We start from the raw sequence: 24,402 nt of genomic DNA, 5'->3' as shown, positions 1-24,402 counted from the left end.
ATAAGTAATATCTTTTAAAAAAAGAAGAAGGTCGAGACCTTACCAACTAAATACATTCTATATAACATAGTCCTCAATTGCTGTTCTTACAAAGAAACCAGGGTTCGTCATATTTGACTAATTTCTACCTAAGGTATTTGAATGCTGATAAATAGATTGACTACTTTCATCTTCCCCAGGTTGGTTGATATAAATGTAATTATCCTCATTTTACAGATGAATAAACTGAGCCTGATTCACTCCCTATATAGGCAACGTGAATTGAACAGCTGTGCCAATTATTTTGATAATTCATGTCTTCACATGCACCACTCGAAGAGAGGAAGAGAACATTTGGGGGCTTGAATTATACCGATTGACCGTGTACATGAGTTTAATTGCCTCTAGATAATCGCTCATTTCTCCACTTGACTTGCATGTACAGGTAACATCACAGAACAGTAATATCTCTTACTTTACCTCAGTGCTTTGGTGGCTGCCACTAGCAACAAAAACCAAGATTCTTGTCTCAGCTAAATAAGTGCCATCTTTAAAGTGTTTTGAAAATGTGAAAAGCCTGAATGCATTCTTAGCATGACCTTTTATTTGCCTTGAACTTTTTATTTTTGAAGGGATTAGTATAGCACTTGTTAAATGACAAGCTGCTTTCCTAGAACCTGGAGAATTATCTGAAGACTCATTTCCCAGAGAAAATATCAGAGTTCTAATGTAATAATAGATATAAAAGGACATTGCAACATTACATTCACAAAATGTGATGACATAATATTACATTGATAATTCTTATTACCACTGATAATAATCTTTGAAGTTATATTTCTGGAGGGATCCCAATTCTCTGTCCTGCTCTGACACTCTCTTTATTCTTCAGAGCAGAAATCTAAGAGTTTAGCATTCTGAATGTTTACTTTTTTCTAAATTGAAACAACAGTCACTCTCTACTCCCATCTAATTTAATAGAATGGTACAAATGGAATCAGAAAGTCTGCTTAATGATTTTCTGGGACACTGCTTTACCAGCAGTGGGGTTGAATTTATTTTGCTTATATGCTATGGAGTTAGTATTTTCTCCTGAAATAAAAGGATGCATTGGGTTAAGTTAGAAATGGTTTGTAGGGGCTCCTGGGTGGCACAGTCAGTTGAGTGTCTGGCTCTTGATCTCAGCTCAGGTCTTGATCTCAGTGGCCATGAGTTCAAGGTCTGCATTGGGCTCCATGCTGCTTGTGGAACCTACTTTTAAAAAATGGTTTGCACGTTTTCATGACTGGAAATTTAAACAGAGGGGCTAGAGGAGGTTTTTCTTGGATTGTTGTAATTTAGGTTTCCTGTCTTCTCTTCAAAAGGACTTTGGATACAGTGGTGCAAGGTTAATATTTCTAAAATCCCACTTTGTGTCTTTCCCCTGTTCTAAAGACTCCAGTGCTTCCCACTGCCTTCAACAGCACGTCCTTACAGGTTCATCTGGTAGTCAGAGCCCCGCCTCCCTTCCCAGCTTGGTCACAGTCGTCATAATTCTGCTCACGGAACACGCACCCTTCTTCCAAGCACTCTAGTGTATTGATGCCACCACACATTGGTGCTAGCTCAGTCTTTGCCCTGGAATCGCCCCTCCCATCACTAGCTAGTTATCAGTCCTGTCCATCCCCCAAATGATAGTCCAGGTTCCTGATCCTCTAAGGCACTTTCCCTGAGCATGCTTATATGAAAATGGCATTCCTCAGAATCCCATCAGCATACCGTCTATAGTCTGTAAACTATAATGTTTGTATTTTACATACTGTGGTCTCTTACTGGCTAACTGCATGTGTGAATGCCGATGGGCAGGCCTGAAAGTGGTCTCCCTAACGGCATTGCTAGTTCATTGCAAGTTCATTGAATTTATTGAAGACGCTCCTTTTTTGCCATCCTCTATCATGCGCAAATCACATTTCCTACTATAGTGTATTGTGTGTAGAATCCTGCCAATAGATATTTCTTGCCCATTTGATTGATCAGTGTTCACTTACCTGTTAATGCTGGCCTTCTTTATTTGACAGTTCTATGGCTCTGGACAACATCTTTAGGATGCAAAATCAGGAGGTTTTGCACCAGGCAAAATATTACAAACAATGCCCTCAGAGATTTACATTTCACTACTCATGTCATGTCATTTATCCTCCATTTTATTAATTTGGTTCACTTCTAATTCAATTTGCTGTATAGGGCACTCTGATTAGATAAAAGACAATTTATCTTGACCAACTGAAGTTAGTTAAAATGCCTCCCAAATGCTGTTATTCAAGGTAGAACAAGAAATGAATATTGGAAAATTGGAGCAGAAAAAATGCCAAAATATGTATACTGTAAAGTGATTTCACTTTTCCCTTTCCTCTAAAATGTATGGAGGGAGAAAAAACTGTGTCACTTATTTCATTGGGTCATAACATTAAAAGCGATTGTGATATACACAACAAAAACTGGTCTTAAAACTGCCCCAATTATCCTTTGTCAGTATGTGAAATTTACAGAACAATAGGGTTTCAAGAAATGTGAACAATGTAGAATAACAGATCTAATGTTCAACAGCTAAAAATATCAGCGCCCTTTCCGTCAGCTTAGAAATGTATTTGCAAATCATTATCAACAAATTGTAGCCTAAAATTCTTCTTTCTTCTTGACTTTGAAATTATATTTCAAGATCCCCAAATTAGACCACATTATTTACTTACTGGCTCGAGTCACTGAAGGGAGTTTTCATTTTTGCGTGTTAAGGGGTTTATGAAATGACAAATCAGTCCTTTAAGTTTTCTGTGGTGGAATAACTTGGAAATGATCATCATAATCTCTTTTTCAAACACAGGAAAAGATATATTTTTAAAATAATATACCAATAGTTGGATGCCTGGGTGGCTCAGTCGGTTAAGCATCCTAGTCTTAATTTCAGCTCAGATCATTATCTCAGGGTCATAAGATGGAGCCTAGTGTGGAGCTCCATGCTTGGTGGGGAGTCTGCTTGAGATTCTCCCTCTGCCCCTCCCCCTGCTCACGCATGCACTCTCTTTCTCAAATAAATAAATAAATCTTTTTTAAAAAGATAGCATACTAATAGTAGATTAGCTTTATACCACACCATTACAAGAAAAGCTTCAAATTTGTGAGACTTAAGATAAAATTTTTAAAGCCCCCAAATGCCAACAAATAAGAAAAACTTTAATACAAAGAAAAAGAAAAATAAATTCCGCAGACTGTCCTATTGGTCTCTGAATTTGATAATAATTGCTTAAATAGCTATCATATTTTTCATATTTAAAGTTAGCCAAAGGATCACTAATTTTTATAATACTAATAAACACTGTTTGAAACAGGGATGTTTGTTCTAGTAATTTCCACACCCTTCCAGTTATAATTCTCTTTCTTGTACCAGTTTCCCCTTATTGTGTCCAGTCGTTTGGCCAGTCAACACCTTCACTCACGATTATCTGTTTACCATATTTCCAGGAAAAGACCAAGAACTGAGGAACGTGTTCCTGCCAGAGAGAATAAGGTATACAAAGGCACACAGTGACCCAAGTCTTGCCTCCAATAGATTCAGTTTTTCTAGTCTTCCTTGTTACCTAGTTCCTCATGATAAAATCCAACTACCTCAAACTGTTTTTTTTAAACCCAACCATAAAACAAGATAAATTCTCTTTTATCTAATCAGAGTGCCTCATACAGCAAATTTAATTCTAAGTAAACCAAATATATAAAATGGAGGATAAATTACACGACATGAGTACTGAAATGTAACCCTGAGGGCTTCCACCAGCTAGCCCAATTGAAGCTTTATTTTATTTCTTTGTCTTTGCTCGTACTTTTCTTTCCCTTATAACGCCCTCCTCCTGACCCAGCCAAATCTTCCAAGGTTCAATTACAGACCATCCCTTCACGAAGTTGTTCTGGAGAATTCCCATGTAACTCTCCAAACGGATTCCTTTCAGTGGTTGTTTCTGTCTTCACCATTTATTTTGGTAATTTTGCTGGACTCATTCTCAGACATACTACTGTCTAGCTTCCTGTTGTATCCTAGGAGGCAGAATAATATGAGCAGCAGCAATTAGCTTGCTATTACCCATTGATTGTGTCCTTCTGGTGGGAGGTACCGGTAGAGCAGAGGGAAGTGAGTGAGTCAGGTGATGATTAGGTCCCTTTACAGCCATAGCTCCTGTCAAGAGGTCCTCTTCCTGCATCTACTTCTTAGATTCTATTAACTGCTCCTTCCTCTTAGCTCTTCCAGTCTTGAGGAGAGGCTTCTCATCCTAATTTGAATGGGTCATTTGTTTATTGCAGGTACTCTGACTAATTAAGTACTTAATTAAATAATTAATTTCCCCTTTTGCATTCCTATTTCAAGTTTGTATCCCACTTCATCTCATCTGTGTAATAATTATGTCGTGCTATATTATGCTGTAGTATATTCTATTACACTACAGCATATGGACATTGTAACTATCATACTGTACCATATCTCTTAAATGGGCGGGCTCTGGGGCCAAATGTCCTGGGTTTGAAGTCTTATACTTGCCAGTCTGTGATCTTGGACAAATTGCTTAACTTCTTTTTCTTTCATTTTTGTTATCTGTAAAATGGAGATAATAGTACTTATCTCATAGAGTATTATGATGATTACACGGATTATTTTTTTATTGAAAACTTTTATAGTTCTTATGCAACAAGAAGTATTCCATGCATTTTACAAACACGAGCCCTATTAATTATCATAACAAATTTAAGAGGTAGATACTCTTGTGATCCTCATTTTACAGAGGTAGAAGTGAAGAGAAGGGTTAAGTAACTTGCCAAAAATAATAAGCCAAGTATGTGGCAGGCAGCCTGACCCCAGAATCCATTCTCTGTGGACTATGGTAGACCATTCCGGCACATAGTTAAGTGCTTAATTAACAACCATTACTGTTGTTTTATTTCCCACTGACTTAGTTGTTTATGAGTCTTTATTTTCTGCTAGATTATGAGTTCCTTAAAGAAAGAGGCCAAGGTTTATTTGTGTATATCTGTTAGGCAAGTGTTTGGCTTATAGTTGCAGGTTAGTAAGTGTTAATGGAACTAATAATTAGTTGTTTCTCGGGTATGGTTCAAGGCCACACTAGCCTTGGGAATAGCTAATGCTTAGCTAAAACTGTAAATGGAATTTGAGAAGCCTACAGCCATTGTTGTTGCCAGAACTGCAGCTTCCTCTTTTAATTCCAAATTCTAGGATGATTTACCACTTTCTCTGTAGCTTCCTTGCTTTACTTCTGCCCATTCACGATGACTTTGCTGCCCCAGTAACCATTGGTACTGATAGGGTCCCATCTCAGACTGTAACTGTTTCATTCTGTTTTTCCTGACCAGAAGAGATTTTGCCCCCCCCCCCAAAAAAAGATCTTTTAGCTTCATGATTGCTACAGAAAGAGATTTAGAGTAAATTCTCAGGAACTAAACAAGAGGCATTTGATTGACATAATATAGTTTGTGTTCAAAAGTGTTTTTCCCATCACTAGCTGATTAGTGCTTCAGACAAGATATGCAACTTTTATTCTCTGCTAACTTCAGGGTTGAGGTCAGGATTGGCTATATAATTTGTGGGCCCCAGTAAAACTTGAAAATGCAGGGGCCCTTGCTAACAAAAATGATAAAGAATTTCAAGATGGCAAAGGCACCACAGTAACCAAAGCATGGGGCCCTTCTGTGTGCAGAGCACAGTACAACTATACAAGTTGCACATTCATGAAGCTGGCACTGATTGAGGTCCTGGCCTGTCCAATGGAATATTTTTTACTTAGTTTTGCTATCTTCCTCATTCTGAAAACTTGCCAAAAAGTTTCTTTTGCCATATCTTCCAGGAAGCCTAGTGGTTGTCATGTGTAAAGAATTTTTGGTGGCTTGCTTTGATAACCTAGTATTCTTGAGCTACATGTGTAGAATAGAACCTCACCATTGCCATATAAGAGATTTAAATCATCTTTCTTTCCTCCAATTAAATTCTAGGCTCATTGAAAATAATGGCCATATCCTTCTTTTTTAAGCAACAGTGTTTTTTAATAGAGGTGCTTTTAAAATACTAATTTACTTGAATCTTAGGAAGGATATTAATGATGTCCAGAAACTGTCAGTTATACATCTAGGTGGCAGTATCATGGAATAACTATGTTATGTAGATCTGAAGCATTGATGAGAGGTTTAGGGTCAAAAAAGTGCAAAAGTGTGTATATTAGTTAGGGCTTGAGATTAAATATCCCAAAACAGGATTAAGTAGGAAATTATTTTATTTGGGGAAATATCTTTGTGAAAGGATGTAGGGAGAAAGTCAAGGAAGGTGGGAGAGCCCCTGGATCAAAATGCAAGCCTGACCCCAAGTGAAAGAAAGTGGGAGAAGTTGTTCAGAAGCATCCCAGTGTGCAATAGATCTAAGGAAGATTCAGCAGAGCTTTTAGGGAGTCACTGAGCCCAAGTCAACCAGAGGAGCCCTATGTCGCCCCAAAAAAGGACTGCTTTAGAATCATTGTCACATTCAGTCATTGGTGGGGAGCAGTCTGCAGGCTTCTCTTCAATGGAGTGATGCGTTTCCAAAGGCAGCAGCTGGGGTCCCTAGTCAAGTCCTAGTTGTAAAAGGTTTGCACGTTTTCATGGCCACCACAGTGGTCTTAGCAGCAGTGGTATTTAAAGCCTGGTAAGCATAAAACTACTAGAAGAAAACATGGGCAAAGCTTCTTGACATTAGTCTGAGCATTGATTTGATTTTTTTGGAAAATGACACCAAAATCATAGACAACAAAAGCAAAAATACATTGGTGGGAGTGCATCAAATAAAAAAAGAAGCTTCTGCACACCAAAGGAAAAAAAAATCAAAGAATGAAAGGCAATCTACAAAATGGAAGAAAATATTTACAAACTGTCTATCTGATAAGGGGTTAAGATCCAAAAATATATAGGGACCTCCTGCAACTCCATAGCAAAAAAAAAAACAATCAGAATTTAAAATGGGCAGAAAACCTGAATAAATATTTTTCCAAACAAGCTATCTGAGTGGCCAGCAGGTACATGGGAAAGGTGTTTAACAACATTAATCATCAGAGAAATAAAAATCAAAACCACAGTGAGGTATTACCTTCCACCTGTTGGAAATGGCTATTAAAAAAAAAAAAAACACCGAGAGATTATAAGTATCAGTGAAGGTGTGGAGAAAAAGGAACTCTTGTACACTGTTAGTGGCAATGTAAATTGGTACAGCCATTATGGAGAACAGTATTGAGGTTCCTCAAAAAATTAAAAATAGAGTTATGATGTGATCCAGCAATCCAACTTATATATATATATATATATATATATATACAACTTTATGTATATATACACAAATATTATATATATCTATATCTATCTATCTATCTATATATATATATATATATCTCCAAAGGAAATGAAATCAGGATCTCGAAGAGATATCTGCACTACCATGTTCATTGCATCAGTATTCACAATAGCCAAGATATGGAAACAACTGAAATGTCCTTCAACAGATGAATCCATACAGAAAATATGGTATATGTATATATACAATGGGATATTATTCAGCCTTAAGAAAGAGGGAAATCCTGCCATTTGTGATAACATAGATGAACTTGGAGGACATTATACTAAGTGAAATAAGCCAGACACAGAAAGACAAATACGATATGATCTTACTTATATATGGACTCTTAAAAAAAAGCAAAACTCAGAGAAACAGAATAGAATGATGGTTGCCAGTGGCTGCAAAATGAGGGAAATGGGACAGTATTGATCATAGGGTGCAAACTTTGAGTTTTAAGATGAATATATAGTATGGTAACTACAGTTAAAAATAATGTTATACTTGATATTTGCCAGAAGGATAGATCTTAAGTGTTCTCATCACATACACACAAAAGTAACTGTGAGATAATTATGATATTAACTAATTTGATTGTGCTGATTATGTTGCAATGATACATATATCATAATATCAAGTTTCATGCCTTTTTAAAAAGATTTTATTTATTTGAGAGAGAGCAAGAAGGCAAGCAGGGGGAGGAGCAGAGGGGAAGGGAAAAAGGGAGAAAGAATTTCAAGCAGACTCCTTGCTAAGCACAGAGTCCCAATGTGGGGCTCGAATCCATGATGCTGAGATCATGACCTAAGCCAAAACCATGAGTTAGACACTTAACCTACTGAGCCACCAAGGTGCCCCAGGTTGTACACCTTTATATAGAATTTCTATTTGTCAAACTTACCCAAATAAAACTTTAAAAAAAGTTTTTTTAAAAAAAGAGTCTTAGAGACAATTTCAATATATATATATATATGTTTTTTGTATAATTTAGGCAAAATCATGTTGAGGACCTTGTAAGTTCCACTTCATTCAGAAGACCCTCCTTAATCCCTAAATGTGGTTAGCTATCTGTCCTGTATGCTTTGATAACTCCCTGTGGTTCCCCTACCATAACACTCACCTCAGCTTATTGTAATTGCTTATTTACTGCTGGTCTTAACTACTAGTTTGTTTTCTCCTTGAGAGGAATAATTTTTCCTCCTTCACCTCCCATGATAGAATGGGAAGTGATAATAAAAACATGGCAAAATGGGTCACCTGGATGGCTCAGTCATTGAGCGTCTGTCTTCAGCTCAGGATGTGATTCCAGGGTCCTGAGATCGAGTCCCACATCGGGTCCTCCACCAGGGAGCCCGCTCCTCCCTCTGCATATATTTCTGCCTCTCTTTGTGTGTCTCTCATGAATGAATAAGTAAAATCTTTAAAAAAATTTTTTTTAATTTTTTTAATGTGGCAAAATGGTAACAATTGGTGAACCGAGGTGAAGGATACATGGGAGTTCTTGGACCATTCTTGAGATTTCTCAGTAAGTTTTAAATTATCTAAAAATGAAATGCTTTTTAAAAAAGTATTTCTTGAATGAATGGAGGACAAAAGGATAACCCCAGTTAGAAGGTGTTTTTGAAGAAGTTACCAACAGAGATGCTAGGAGAACATTCAGAGAAGAAGTAGTGAAGTTATACCAAGTAAGAAAATATCTAAGATAGCATGAAATGTAAGTGTGAGGGAGTGGAGGACAGTAGAGATGGCTTTGGATTTGGCCAGTCTATTTGGAGAGGCAGCCAAATGCAAGAAAAGAAGCCAAGAATTAAGATGCTTAGTGAGGCAGTTGGAAGCTAGACATAGGAGTAGTATCCTCATAGGGAAAACTTCAGTTACTGGAAAGGTTATAATTTAGGGTCTACCTGCCTCAAATGCTTTTTTTTTTCCATCCACAAAGTGGTTCAATAAACTATTTCACCTTGTCCACCTTCGATGTTAATTGTTTAAGGTTGTGAATAAAAGAGTAGAAGGTGTACATTTTTACATTACGAGTAAGCTTAAGTTGTGTTTGTGTCCTGAAAAAAGCAGCAACTGAAAATCACAGTGGGACTTTGTTCTAAATATAACTATGTGAAGATATAAAAAGTTTGTTGTTAAGGTCTTTTCTTAAACATGTAAATACTAAATATTCAACTAAACCGTAGAGTTTTCTATTTGAGTATTACTTAGGTAGAATTCTGTTTTACCAAATATAATAACCAAGTGTAATTCTTTCTAAGAGCCTAAAATGACCTACTTAGAGTATGTGTAGTTTCATTGTTTAACTCCCTTTTTCATAGGATTGCTATTTATAACCACTTCCTTCAACCCTGGGGGGATTTAGGATTAACGACTTCTGATTCACTTTGTATTTGAAGATTTTTTTTTTCCTTCCATCTTTGCTCAGCTAGTGGAATCCATGATGAATTCTCATCTCCAAGGGGTAAGCTGTTTTTAGTAAAGCCCAGTAGCTGGCTTATGACTCCTTAGAAATAGCATTGATTCCTTCCTTCTCTCGTGTTTGTTTCTTTCAGAATGATAGAATCCACATAGATATGCTCAATTATCATGCTTAGGTACTGTTAAGCATGTAATGGTTTGAGTTTTGTTCACTTAAGTTTTATGTGTAATGAATATCTGCACTCCTATCAGAAAAAGAAGCATAAATAGCATTCTACTTGTTTAGCGTGACAAATACAGACCACTACAGCTAGAATGAAGAAATTGAACAAAAGAAGAGGGGGCCATTTGAGGATGAGGATTAGAGTAGAAGGAGTGTTCTGGAGAGAGAAGCATCTGGTAAGAGCACCAGATAGGGGGCAAAGAACAGAATTACATAGATGGGTATTTTGGAGGTGGGTATTTTGAGTAATGATTAGATCTAAGCTGTTCTCCCATCCGTGGGTGGCTCAGTGGAATAGAGATGAAGGTCATTCTACTTGAAAAGTTAGGAGATTATAAAACCAAGTTGTCAGGTGAGAGAAATTATAATAGCAAATAGAAAATGCTCAAAAGAAAACCAAATGAAAAGAAAAAAAATCATTCTTTTTGTTGCATGTATGTGTTCATTAGCAAGAAAGTCTGTCACTGTTTTTGTAATATCTTAATTTAAAAAAATATTTAAATATGCTGTATTCAAGTCCTTTCCTTTATTCCTGGAAAGAAAATCAAAGGAGAAAATTCCCGTTCTGCTCTACTGAGAAATCACTATTTACTGAGTATATTAGTGTCTGATAAATCCCATAGCAATATATATTATTATTGTACAGTTTCTTTTTAGAAATGAACCTTTGTATGTATTGACCAAAGAGTGGGATAGAGTTACAATTTTGTTTTGAAATTCTTTAGAAATACATAGTTTTATTACAGCTGTGAATCTCCTTAGGTTTTTAAGAAAGCTGCTTCAAAGGATGTCATTAATAATCTTCTCAGGTGCTTACAAAGCATGTGTCTGTCAGCAAAATTAGAGAATCACCCAACTAGAGAACAGGTTTCACAATACCCTGAGACCTATTTTGTTCATTAGAGAGGAAAATGGGTTGTGTTAAGTCTAAATTGACATGCTTGCTAATTTCAGCAGTAAAAGCTGTTCATTGTGGTCAGGTTTAATTTAGATTAAAGTTGATCAGGTTACTTCTACAACATACTTCTTAAATGAACTTTGTGATCTTAAAAGAAGGGGAAAAGTAAAGCCAACATTGAGAAATATATCCAGAAGAGAGAAACAAAGAATAGCTTGGTTGTTTGACGGTGAATTAATGTTAAATCAAGTGAAAATGATAATAAAGATGATCTTTGTTATATAAAAATGTCCAGACACGCCTGGGTAGCTCAGCGGTTGAGCTCCAGTTTTGGCTCAGGGAGTGATCCTGGGGCCCTGGGATCGAGTCCCACATCAGGTTTCCTGCATGGAGCCTGCTTCTCCCTCTACCTGTGTCTCTGCCTCACTCTGTGTGTATATCTCATGAATAAATGAATAAAATCTTTAAAAATAAATAAACATTTCCAAGTATCAAAAAACACAAATTTGCATTTAAATGACACTAAGCATACCTAATCCATTCGTCCACTGTTACACCTATAGTGCCTAGAACAGTGCAGAGCACTTCTGATCTATAAAACAAAAGACTGAGTGAGTAACTGAATGAATTTTTGTACTTTGCTACCTAGGCTATATACAGTTCCCAGTTAAATTTGAGGAAAATATTTGTCTTTATTGGAGGGTTCTGTTTAAGTCTGTTTTTTAAAAAGTCTATTGCGTGTATTAAATATTTAAGAGTTGGGAATTCCAAAGTACCTCTTAAGCTTGCTGTGTCACAGATGACCAGAGTTTAACATTCGAACTCTGGGAAACATGTTATTTCATAAAATCTATCTACTACTATATGGTTCCTATTTTAAAATGTGTTCGGTACTCTCCAACTGACTTATGCCACTTACTTCAATAGCTGTCTTTGGCAATTTGTTCCATATTTCAAACACTCTTTTGTGTAAAGAAACCATAAAAGTTAGAAACCTGAAAATTGGATTTTTCTTCTGAGCAATCACAGCTTACAAATGTGGAAAATTGGTTAAAAGTTAGCCCCTCCAATGTTTCAATACAGAGAGGGGAAAATGCTCAAAATAGATGTGTAATGTTTGGATAAGTTCTTGCCATTATTTTAATACTACCAAAAGCAATTGAGCTGAAATCACAAGGCCTATCTCCCTACCTGTTCACAAAAGAAACACTGCAAAATGATCAAAACGTGGCCTTTCTAACCCCAAAAATCTTTAGAAAATCAGCGGTGGTCAAAGAGCATAGTGGATAAGTTTCGTGAACATTACTATCTAGCACATTTCATCCCTTCACATTCATTGGCCTCATGGGGTGGTGGAAACAGCATCAGATTTAAAACCATGAAGACTTCTAGCTTAGTTTTTAGTGTGCTTATTAGGATAATAAAACGAGAAAATGTGTGTAGGACTTATAAACTAATAACACATATTCATTATGCTTTCCCAAGTTAAAATGTACATTTTAGAATGAAGACAAAGGAGAGATCTAATTTTTCACAAGCTTCTTTGTCAACATCCTTGGGATATGGGCCCTTTAGTGTAGAGAGAGTAAGGTGACAGAGACACAAGAATTAAGCAAAGAATTTATTAAAATGGAAGATTCCCAGCCCTCTCCCCTACTAATTTATTCATGGGGGTGGGCAGTGAGGCAAAGGAATCAGGTGATTTTTATTGATGGCAATTTTGGGCAAGGACTGAATTGGCTCATCTGCATCACCCTCTCATTTTATAGGTGAGGAATCTCAGGTACAAAGAAGTTAAATAAGTTACATCTCTTAAATCACTTCCATGCTTTTCCTGTTTCTAAAATATACACCTTAATTTTGACACCACACAAAATGAGATTACAAGTACAAATAGCTATCTTTCTTAAATACATTGTCGTAATTCAAAATTGCATTTCTTATTCATGGAACATGTACGTTACTTTAAGTAAACCCGGGTACTCTGAAACAACTCCAGCTAAGCTCTTAAGTAGTGAAGCAAATCTATAATCAAGATTTTCATTTGAAATATTTTTGGTATCCAAGAATGAAACACCTTTCTCGTTGAATTCTTCCGTATAAAGCCTTACACGTTAGAGATTTATAACCAATAACATCTATTTTTTATTTCCAGAAGTGCTTTGGTTGGTTTGAAAATTGTACTTTACTTTGTATCACATAAATGGAATGCACATACATTAGTTTCAGGTGTACAGTATTTAATACAGTGATTCAACAATTCCATATATCACTAAGTGCTTGATTTCTCATTTTTTTAAAGGAAAGTGTTATTATAATCACTAGTTGCATTAAAACAAGACCGGATAGTTAAGCCTACTTCCACTTTGTATTTCCAGCTTCTGCCATGGTCTCTCCCACTACTTGTGAGGTATATGTAGGTAAACAGAATTCTCACTTTTAACATGTGGTTAAATCTGAAAGGTGACCAGCAATGACTCTCCCTCTGTTTCCCCTATCCTTTCCCAACACCTCCCTTTATAAGACAACATGCAGAAAGCTGGCTGGTAAAATAAGTACCTTAGGATCCCAACAACCAAGGCAGCTAACTTGGTCCAACCACAGATGGTGCAGAGATAAGCAGTCTATGTTCCTATTGCTGTGAGCCACTTGGTGGCCCAATCTACCATGCCTTTGCTCATACTTGGCTTGCAAGGTACGCAAAGCCACCATGCACCAGTCAGCAAGGGCAGAAAAGAATGTAGAAAATGTTGAAGTAGGTGTTCATAACCATATGCAGGAAACAAAGGCCAAGACAGAACATGAAACAAATAACTGGAACAGCCTTGTTCCAGTGGGGTTTTTAAAACTTTGTACAGTGTTTAATCTTCAATTTTTTTAGTTATTTTACTATTTAATTCTATTTTTGTTTTTTCAGCATACCCTGTTAGCAACAGTATGCTGGAAAAATGAAACTATGTTTAATTAAAATTTAAGTTCTGAAAAAAATAAAAATAAAAGGAATGCACAATGCTGGACAGCCTCAATATTAAGTCATATGTTTCCCTTCAGGCAACCCTGCAGGATTTGGAACAGAGGCGCCCCCAGTTGGAAGAACTCATTACCGCTGCCCAGAATTTGAAAAACAAGACCAGCAATCAAGAGGCTAGAACAATCATTACTGATCGAAGTAAGTCTTTTAAGGACCATGTGAAACTTAAGGAAAGATGCATGAGAAGTTTCAATGATGACTTAAGTTGATTTACCTCTGTTGCATTCATAAAAAGAGTGCAAAATAGTTGTAAATTATAACTCTTGTACTGAGATTTTTCAGTCCATAATGTTATCTTTCCATAACTGAATGTAATTCCACGGAAGAGAGGAAATAAATTTTTCAGCAATCCAGACTTATGTAGATGCAAAGCATGAAGTGGAGGACATGGTGAGCATGGTGTGGCAGTACATTTGCTCCTCACTTGTCATCTCTCTGGGCTAGTGTCCATGGGGATGTCAGTCTCTCTCTCATATCCTTGGTTGTTGGTCCAAGGCAGCAGTGGCTTCCTGGACCATCTTTCATTCCCTTCTGCAGTGGCACTTTCATATCTGCACATCCCTCTGCTACCGTGATGCCCTTGTCGTGCAATAGCAGAAATCAGCATACCATGCCTCCTGCCATACTGGAGTGGGTGGGAATCTTGGGAGGCTCTCTAAGGCCCATCTGCCTAGACATCACATCTACTATTTTCTTCTTTACATGGAGTGATTCAGAGTACCTAGACATAGGGTCAGAAAGAGGAGTAGAGTAAGCAGAAGGGGAAACTACTCTCCTGTTTCCTTCAGAGGCTATCCTCAGGAATGAGGCCCAGCTCACCTCTGCTCTCACTGTCCTGCATCTCCCGGCATCTCCTCCTTTCCCTCTCCCTACTTCTCTTCCAGGGACACACATCAATACTGATTTTTTTTTTTACCTCCCCTGTCATGTCCTCTTTCATTCCTTCCCACAACCAGAGGAATTTTTTTCTAGGGCGGAAATATGGAAATCCTTAATTTCATCAACTTTTTTCCTTCCAAATCTTTCGTCTTTTTCTAAGCCTAGGCTTTTGAACCTCAAAAAACCAAGAATCTATGCCTTCATAATTTTCATTGTCTTGTGTTAGCATTTTCCTCGGGAAGTGGAAGCAGAATGCTTTGCCACCAGTATGTTAGAGGAGGGAAAGAGTAACCGGTATAAAGGGTGAATATATAGAAAATATTATTGGTCGTACTTTGTATGTATTAGGTAAATACTTAGTGTTAATAGCTACTATTTATTGAGTTCCTTTTAGGTAGCAGATAGTAGGTATTGTGGGGTGTGTGGGTGTGTGTATAAAATCTTTATAAAATCTTGTCAGGTAAATTTCATAATCCTTCATTTTATAGATAAAGAAACAGTTTCTGAGAAAGGCTAATCAAATTGCTCAAGTTTACAAAACAAGCAAAGACCACAGCTTGGAATTTGCAAATGTTTCTTTCTGGCTTGAAAGTCTGTGTTCCTTCTAGAATGTTTACCATGTATCATCCTGGTTTTTTTTGTTTTGTTTTGTTTTTGTTGTTGTTGTTAATGACCTTAATCACTGGGGCTAGGATTAAATACTTTTTTGGTCTGCAAATTATGTATGTTTTGATTCACTTCCTAAAGACATTTCCTCTTTCAGTAGCCATGGTTATTAATTAAAATAGACTTTTCTTGATTTTGAAATTTTAACTCTTTATTGTGGCTCAAACAAGGTATTTGAATATATGATAACATATCAGTTAGGAAGCACTAGCCACTATAATAAGTTAGATCCCAAGTCTTGGTGGCTTACCATAGTAGAAGTTTACTTTTTTTCTGGCGCAAAGATAAGCAGCTCTCCATGAAGTCATTCAAGAACTCAAACCCCTTCTGTCTTTTGTGTCCAGATCATCTGAGTCCTGTGCATTTAATGGGCAGTTGAAGAATGAGCATTGTTCATTGGAATTTATTATGAGGCAGGCCTGGAAGGTGGTATATGTGAATTCTGTTCGCAGTCTATTGGCAGGAATTTGTCACATGACCACATCTAACTGCAAGGGAAACTGCAAAATATTGTGCAGTGTTGAGCCTAGGAAGGAGAGAAACTAGTTTGGTAAGAAACTCATCATTCTCTTCCATAGCTAATTTGGACAGGAAGAAGTCACTTAAGTTGTAAAGTTCTGTGTTAGTGATAGAATGTCATTTGTATAACCAGCAAGGCAAGAGCAAAATCACCTTGTAATGACCAACATAGATAGCTCTTCGATTGATGTAGTAGAATGTTCCTGCCTCACGCTGGAACCGTGAGGCTTCTTCATCAGGTTGCAACATACTGGTCCAAAGGAATGAATCTTAGTGAGTGATTTACTCAGTATGAGACTGAATTCTCATTACACAGTTAAGTGATCTGTTTCTTGCTTGAGAAATATGGAAATTTGGCAAAAATGTTTATGCAAATCTGAACACACTGTATAGAAAGTCATTTGTCATTTTACTAATGAAAAATAACTTCTATTTTTTTCCCTAAGAGGAAAATAACACTAATTTATTTTATACTATCCGTTCAACATTGTCTAAACATTTTCCATTATCCCCTGCAATTTTTTTGATGTTATATTGACTTTTTTTCATGATATAGATTAAAATTGAGTGACCGGAGGGCAGATTTTTATCTGCCTGCTAATATCCAGTAATTTAAACAGTTCTGTTCTTCTAAGCTTTTGTCTTTTAGGAATGAATACCTTTATGGATATTTGGAGTATAGTGGAAGCATTCCAATACACATGGTCCAAAAACAGCATTTTCTTAAAAGCCAAGTGTCTGTTGAGACATGTCATGTTGCTTATTAAGAGCCTAAGCCAGAATCTTCGTTCCAAATATGCCTGGAGCCTCTAATGCTGCTACCAGGATAATTCTGACAAGATATGTTTATCTAAACAATGTCATTTGCAGCCCTGCTGTGCTTCAGTTTATCTCTCCATTTGAAATCTATGAAATGGGATGGAGATTCAATACTCATAAAATTTCAGTCATGTTCAAAATAGAATTTTCCTTCTTATAGATTTGGCTTTCAGGGAATGAGCAGAAATAAAATACTTGCTCATAAAATTGTATTTTCTTATTTGAAGAATTCAGTATTCCTTTTTTATTGCCCTGAAACTTCTAGAAATACTTAAAAAGGAATCAGCTAAATAAAGAAAAATATTCAGTAAGAGTATAATGCTATATTGAAACATTTTTCCTTCCTTGGTAAGTCCCAGTTCATAACTTTGAACAGTTGGGGAAATCTATATATATTTATTACATTCTATCAAGAGAAAAGTCCAGTACAAAGCAATTCCTCTCTAGTAGTAATATCCATGCTAAAATCTCAAGTAATTGGGTCTGCAAAATACCAACATGTTTCACTATATAAAACGATTTCCACGGTATCTGTTGTTTTCAGGTGATTGTACTGATGGAAATCATGTTGTAATAATCTAGGTGAGAAAAAAAATGTCATTCTAAGTGCATTCAAATAAGAAATTCTCCTTGCTGTTTCTCATGTTCAAACTGCTCACTTTTCTTCAATTCCTTGGTTGCTGAACAGGTCAACCATTCTTGGTCATTTTCTTCTACAAAAGGGCTAGGCTCGGTCAGGGGACCAAAACCGGGTAAGATTAAAAGCATCTCAAATTGCTTCCTGGGAGGGTTCTGAATTGGGCAAAACTCTTGTTCATGCCCATTACTACAGTGATCATAATACTGTAATGCCTCATATAGCAGTGAGAAGGATATGGAAAGAAGGAGTTCCTCTCTCTTATTGGTCTGCTTATTCCACAAATAATACTGGTGAACATGGCTCATCTGACATTTGTATCTTAGAGCCTTGCTTCTCTAGCTTCTTTGGCTACATAACCCCCAACATTACCATTTTAAAGACCTATAGCAATAGCACGTACAGGTTTGGAGGGCAAGCTGTCTGGGCTGGCATCTTAGTAGTAGCTTTGTGACCCTGAACAAACAGCTAATCTCAGTAAACTAACTGATCTCGGTCACCACCTCTATAAAATTAGATTACTTGTATCTGCCTCATGGTTGGGAGAATTAGATGAGATAATACACAAGGAGCACTTAGATCCAAGCTACAGTAAGAGCTGAGTAAATGTTAGCTCTTGTTATTTTAATTATAATCTAATTGGGTTGTTTTAATGCCTAGTGGGAAACATTCAGTAAGCTCTCGGGTAGCTGCCTGGTTCTTAAACTACAAAGGAGAAAAGAGAGAAGTTCAAAAAACCAAAAGGAGAAGGCTGCTTTGGAACACACAGAATAACATATATAAATAGAATTAAATAAATGAGGGAGTGATACTATAAAAAGCAAGGCAACTCATGTAAGTTATTTTATTTTCAATATTTATGATGACCTTAGGAGGGTAGATATTATTATTCTCATTTTAGAGATTGAAACACTGAAGCTCAGCAAGCCTAAATAATGTGCCTAGGGTTGTAAGATGGCAAGTGAGGGACTAGGGCTTAAACTTATGTCTATATGATTCCAAAGCCCAAGGCACATCAAATGAAAAGCATTGGTTAGCTAAAAAAAAAAAAAAGTATTTGTTAGAACTGAAATATTAGGAGGAACCTCAGTTTACTATAATTCCTAGATATAATTCACTGCTCCCATTTATATTGTTGTCTTCTATGCATTTGGGTGTGCAGTCATAGGATCATCTCTTACACGTGTGGGAAGTGTATAGGAGGGCAAACCTCCATAATCTACTAGCTGGCAGGCAAGTGGATTTGCTTCTCTAAGCCATGGTGCCCTCATCTGTGATGTGGGGGTAATGATAATACTTAAGCTGGTATAGTGATTATGAAAATAAAATTATGTGAGATTTCTAAAGCGAAGACCTCACATATAATAGATGCTCATTAAGTGATCCATACCATCATGGTGAGATTAATTTGGTACATAGGAACTGGAGAAGGGAGATGAGAGGTATAATATATGGCCGCTTAGCAGCTAAACCAGGAAAGGAACTTTGGAAACAGAATGCCAAGTCTTTTTTTTTTTTAATTTTTTTTAATTTTTATTTATTTATGATAGTCACACAGAGAGAGAGAGAGAGGCAGAGATACAGGCAGAGGGAGAAGCAGGCTCCATGCACCGGGAGCCTGACGTGGGATTCGATCCTGGGTCTCCAGGATCGCGCCCTGGGCCAAAGGCAGGCGCCAAACCGCTGCGCCCCCCAGGGATCCCAGAATGCCAAGTCTTAAGAGAGAATTATTTCCTTTAAAATTATTTTTTCAGCTCAGGCTTTTTCGAACTAATCTGGAATTCTTTGAGAAATTTGGTGACATCGTATAAATTTTAAGAAATGAGTTCATATTGTATTGCTTAAAGAGCTGGTATACAGGGCTACGGAAGGGAGAATGTTCTGCTGTATGGGAATAAAAATACTCTCACAGGATTTTTGAATTAACTGACAGTTTTATAGCAGGTTTGTCAACCTATCATTCATTGCTGCAACTGAATGTATGAAATCCTTCACGGTGAAATAAAAAGACTTTGTTGTTCTCCACGTTTTTATGAAATCTCTATTGCTAATGAAATGCCAGCCAATATCTTCCTTTCAGGTATTGTCTATTAGAAAGTTGCTTATTTTAGAAGAAGTGGAGCCAACCATATAAATTTCCTTCTTTTGACATCTAGCACCTGCTGTCAGCCTGTTATAACTACAAGCAGCTCTCAGAACTTACATCCACCAGGATGCTGCTGGCAACCAGAGTTCAGTTCAGTAAATATTTGAATGCTCACTCTGTGCTAGTTAATATCAGATATGATGGTTGGGATACAGGGAAAGATAAGATTCAGCCTTTGTCTTAAAAGAGCTTACAATCAAATGTGGGTATGTGGACAAGTCTATTTGGGCAAGGCAGTCTAAGATAAGTACTTCAATAGAACAGTATTACAAAATCTTAAGAGAGAACAAGAGGGGGGAAGATTGGATCTGAATGAAGGGATTCTGGAATGCTTCTAGGAGGAGGTTAAATTTGATCTGGTCACGAATAGGATTTTGAAAAACAGAAGGAGGCTGGGAAGGGAAGGATATTTCAGGAAAGGATAAGAGGAGATACATAATTAGACTTAAGTTAGCTATGGTGTGACAGATGAATTTGTAGAAGTGGGAGTGTGTCTGTGTGTATGTTGTGGAGGATACAGGAGTAAAAGCAGTCAGAGAGACGAGGAGGCAAGAGAGCCCAAGCTAGAACAGTGGCAGTGGAATGGGAAGAAAGAACCGAATTAAGACATGAAATAGAGCTAGCATTAACAGGATTTGGACGTTGTTTGGATATGTGGGATGTAAGAGCTTGCCTCTTAAGATTTTGAGATTAGGTGCTTTGGAAGATATTGTAATATCCATAATATCCATAATAATATCTGTAATATCCATAATAATATCCATAATAACCAGAGACAGACTCAGGACAAGGAGCTGAATATAGGTGATAAATAATGTGCTTAAGAAAACGTGAGTAGAGATTTCAGAAGTAAAGTTACTTCTAAGCAGATTTGGAAGTTACCTGGAGTAGATTGAGTTTGCAAAGAGACAGGGAGCCAGATGAAAAGAAAAGTAGACCTAGGAACAGTCTGGAACTTGGCTTACATTTAAGCAGTGTAGGAAGAGGAGTTGGCATCATGCCTCTGAGTGGCAACTTACAATATAGATGCATTTAGACAACACAGTGAAGAATGAGTTTGTAAGTTTTGCTCTGTATTTTGTTTTCTGTGTCTTCTGCTGTACCACCCAGTCCAATAACATAAGTTTCTTCCTGGTAATATATTGAATAAGAAACCCTTTAGCTGAGAGTTCAAGATGGTCGTGTTTATGTATATCAGGTTCCTGACTCACCCTGTTAAAATAGATGTACCAGGAAAAATAGATGAGCATTTGCCATCTAGGTCTAATGAGCCATTTTGCTTTTTGTTTTGTATATTTCAGTTACTTTTCAAACACTTTACACAGTAGGGCTAGAGAGATAATAAAAAAAAAACCCACCAACTTTATTAGAAATTTCAATAAGAATTGAACCCAACAAATTTTGTATTAAGTAAATTTGGAGTCACAAACATAAACAACATAGTGTCCCACACCATTTTAGCAAAATAAGATGGTTCAAGTTCTGCAACAAAACATTATGTGATGAAGTCTTTCCTGTTGAATGACTAACTAGAATAAAATATGCTATTTTCTTTCTGTCCTTAGAAATATATTGTTTGCTCATAAATCCTTGTGTTTACTCATCATCTGAAGACTCACAGTCTAAGATTTCACCTATATGATCAATTTCACCATCATCACTGGAATCTAGGATGTTGATTTCTGTCTCTTTGCATTTATCTTCTATTATGTCTAATAATCATAAACATCTTCCTCTGTCAATTTTCTTGTCTTTGACAATAGGGGAGTAAAATGAAAAGCTCTACATTTTCAACTCCATTCAATGAAAGCTAAAAACAGACTCCAAACATGGTGTCCCCAATCTTATTTTATACCTTCTTGAAAAAGGTGCACTATTTGGGGCAATGTAATAAGAAATCTAAAGGATGAAGATTTATTTTACTACTGTATAATCCTTCTAAATAATCCCACAATTCTTTCATTTATAAATCTTTTTAGCATACTTAGGAAAAACTTATGAGTGGTGATGAAATAACAAAGTATTTCCAAATATAGAAAAAATAAGATTACTAAGACTACACAATGTATTTTAGGCTTATGAAAGGTTTCAATGGACCCATATGGAAATTGGAAAATAAAATTAATTTTTTTATTGAAAGAATAAGTAAAATAACACTTTGTTTTTGTAGACCCCCAGGAAAGAATAAAAGTCAAAAATATCAATTTTTACAAGAAGTTAGAACTTCTTTTTTTTTCATAGTTAGAACCTCTTAAAACAGAAACTCAAACTATATATTTGGGTACAGTGGACCTTGATGGTATACCAAGAGTTAAGCAAAATATCTCTCGCTCAATCCCACTACAAAAATAAAAATTTTACTACATGTATTATTGTGATTATTTTATTATTGTAACATTAATTTTTTCTTCTAGTGCTGTCATTCACTAGGAATGAGTTTATTAGCATTCTCCAAAGAACCCTGCATATATACATATATATATGTGTATGTATACATATATAAGTATCTAATATATTTATTAGTTATAATATAAATTAATTATAATTAAATTAATTATATATGTAGAGAGAGATTTTAAAGAATTGGCTCATGAGATTGTGGGGACTGTAAGTCTGAAACTTTTAGAGCATGCCAGGAAGATAGATACTCCAAGAAGAGTTGATACTGCAGTCTTGAGTCCAGTTCTTGAATCCAAGTCCATTCTAGTAGCCTCTTCTGGGGACCTCAGTCTTTTCTCTTAAGGTCTTCAACTGATTGGATAAGGCTCACCCCCATTATGGAGGCTAATCTGCTTTACTTACAGTCTCCTGATTTAAATGTCTACAGCAGCATCTAGACTGGTACCTAAACAAACAACTGGACATCATTGTCTAGCCAATTTGACACTTAAAATTAGCCATCACAGTGTGATTCATAGTGCCATGTGTTTCTTCACATATAAATTTCATGATTTCTTTAATTTTCATTAGTATCCAATTAATAGGGTATCTGGAAATATACATTAAATTACAGAAATGATCTTTAACATCTTCATGAATTTCAGAGCTCTATCAGAGTAATTATAACTTAAAAAATTATCTATAAAAAGCAAGTGTATATGTTTTTCTTTCTTGAAAGACTTTTACTTATGTTGTGTTAAATTAATACTAAACATCTGTCATGAAATAATTCTGTTTTATTGGATCTGATTCTTTAATTCTAGAAGAGGATTAGAATCAAAATATATTTGGACAGGATTTAAAATCCAAATAGCGGTCATAATTATATTCAATTATTAATCTTTAATGTAAGTGTCTAAAAGGAATTACACTTATTTAAAGTAAGGTAGCTACAATTATGAACACAAATAGCATTTTCTAATTGCTTATTTTTTCATTATGTCTCTTTTTAAGATGAAAGATTTGGATTAGTAAATGTTCTACTCATCCATTTTAAAAACTACACATAATGAACATAACTATTAAATAAATAAATCAATTAATGAAAATAGGTGAATACATATAATATAAGGAATCTCACACTCAGACAAAGTGAGCTGGTAAGACAAATACAAAACAGAAGGAGACGTGCCCACAGGAGAAATTCCAGTTTTTTGCAGGCTAGCATTTTTATCTTATGGCCTAATGGAGCATTGCAACTGAAGACCTGAATTTCTATTATATTTTGGTACCTCTGGGTATAGTGAGGAGTATTCCTCTTGGTGATATGCAGTTTAGATGAAGCTAATCTAAGGGTACATATGCTATAGACAGCTCCTAAAGGACGCTCTCAGCTCTCCTCAGGTGTTGCAAAAGTATAGGAATTCTTGTAGATCTACCATTTTTCTCTTTACTAAAATTTTCTCATTAATAATTTGAAGCAACATAACAAATTGCTTGCCGCTAGTCTTTATTCTGTTGTACCTGCCTTAAGGGAAGCATTTATGAAGTAAGCAGAAAGGATTAATAGATTGTGACCTTTCTACATGCAAAGGAGAAAGCTGGGCTCATTCTGCTTTAGCCAAGAAAATGAGTTTGCCGTTACAGATTACTGCAAAAAAAAAAAAATTGTCCCAAAACTTAGTGCCTGAAAACAGCCATAATTTTTTATTATCTCTCACATCTCTGTTGGCCAGGGTATCATGAGCATCTTGTTTGAGTGGTTGCATCTTGGAATTTCTCCTGGGGTTGCAGTCGGTAGTCAACAGGAGCTCCAGTCATACAAAACTTGACAGGCTGGAGGATCCACTCTCAAGGTGGCTCACTCATATGGTTTGTGAATGGTGCTATCTAGTTGGCTTTTCTCTATACAAGCTTCTCCATGGGACTGCTTGAATGTTCCTGTGATTTTTGTGGCTGGCTTCCCTCAGAGGTAAACCATAGGTATGAGGCGGAAGCCATGGTGCCTCTTTCTGACTTAGCCTTCGCATTTACACTGTTACTCCTTCTGTGGATTATTTGTCACACAGTTGGGCCCTGATGCTGTGAGGTGGGAGGACAAGGGCCTCCAAAAGGTCATGAAAACCAGGAGATGAAGGTGATTGGGACCCCTGTCGAGATAACTACTGCAGGACTTAGCTGAGCCTTCAAAAGAAAGTTTTCTGAAACTTGACCCTGTGTTGCTTTGACTGTAGCCATCACACAACCCAGCAAATGTCAGTGCTGCTCTTCCCCTGGAAAATGACAGACCACTTGTGTGTGCCCTTGATTATGCATGTGCATGTTGAAAAGAAAAAGAAACCCCTGAGACTTTTTCTATAGCTACTGGATATGGTGATTATCCTCTCACCCTAGCACCACATGAAGAATATGGGTTTT

The 24,402-nt window shown here is 36.4% G+C and overlaps 1 protein-coding gene across 7 annotated transcripts in view; it reads left to right on the top strand.

The window, feature by feature from the left end:
* DMD (dystrophin) overlaps nt 1-24,402 on the top strand; it is a 2,426,617-nt gene that overhangs the window by 1,838,625 nt on the left and 563,590 nt on the right. For all 7 annotated transcript variants that reach the window (XM_072743155.1, XM_072743156.1, XM_072743160.1 and 4 more), the window contains one exon: nt 13,960-14,077. In XM_072743155.1, coding sequence (XP_072599256.1) covers nt 13,960-14,077 — 118 coding nt within the window. The remainder of the gene's footprint in view (nt 1-13,959; nt 14,078-24,402) is intronic.

Source organism: Vulpes vulpes, chromosome X (genome assembly GCF_048418805.1).
Source record: "Vulpes vulpes isolate BD-2025 chromosome X, VulVul3, whole genome shotgun sequence".
NCBI lineage: Eukaryota > Metazoa > Chordata > Mammalia > Carnivora > Canidae > Vulpes > Vulpes vulpes.
This window is presented reverse-complemented; position numbering and strand designations above follow the sequence as displayed.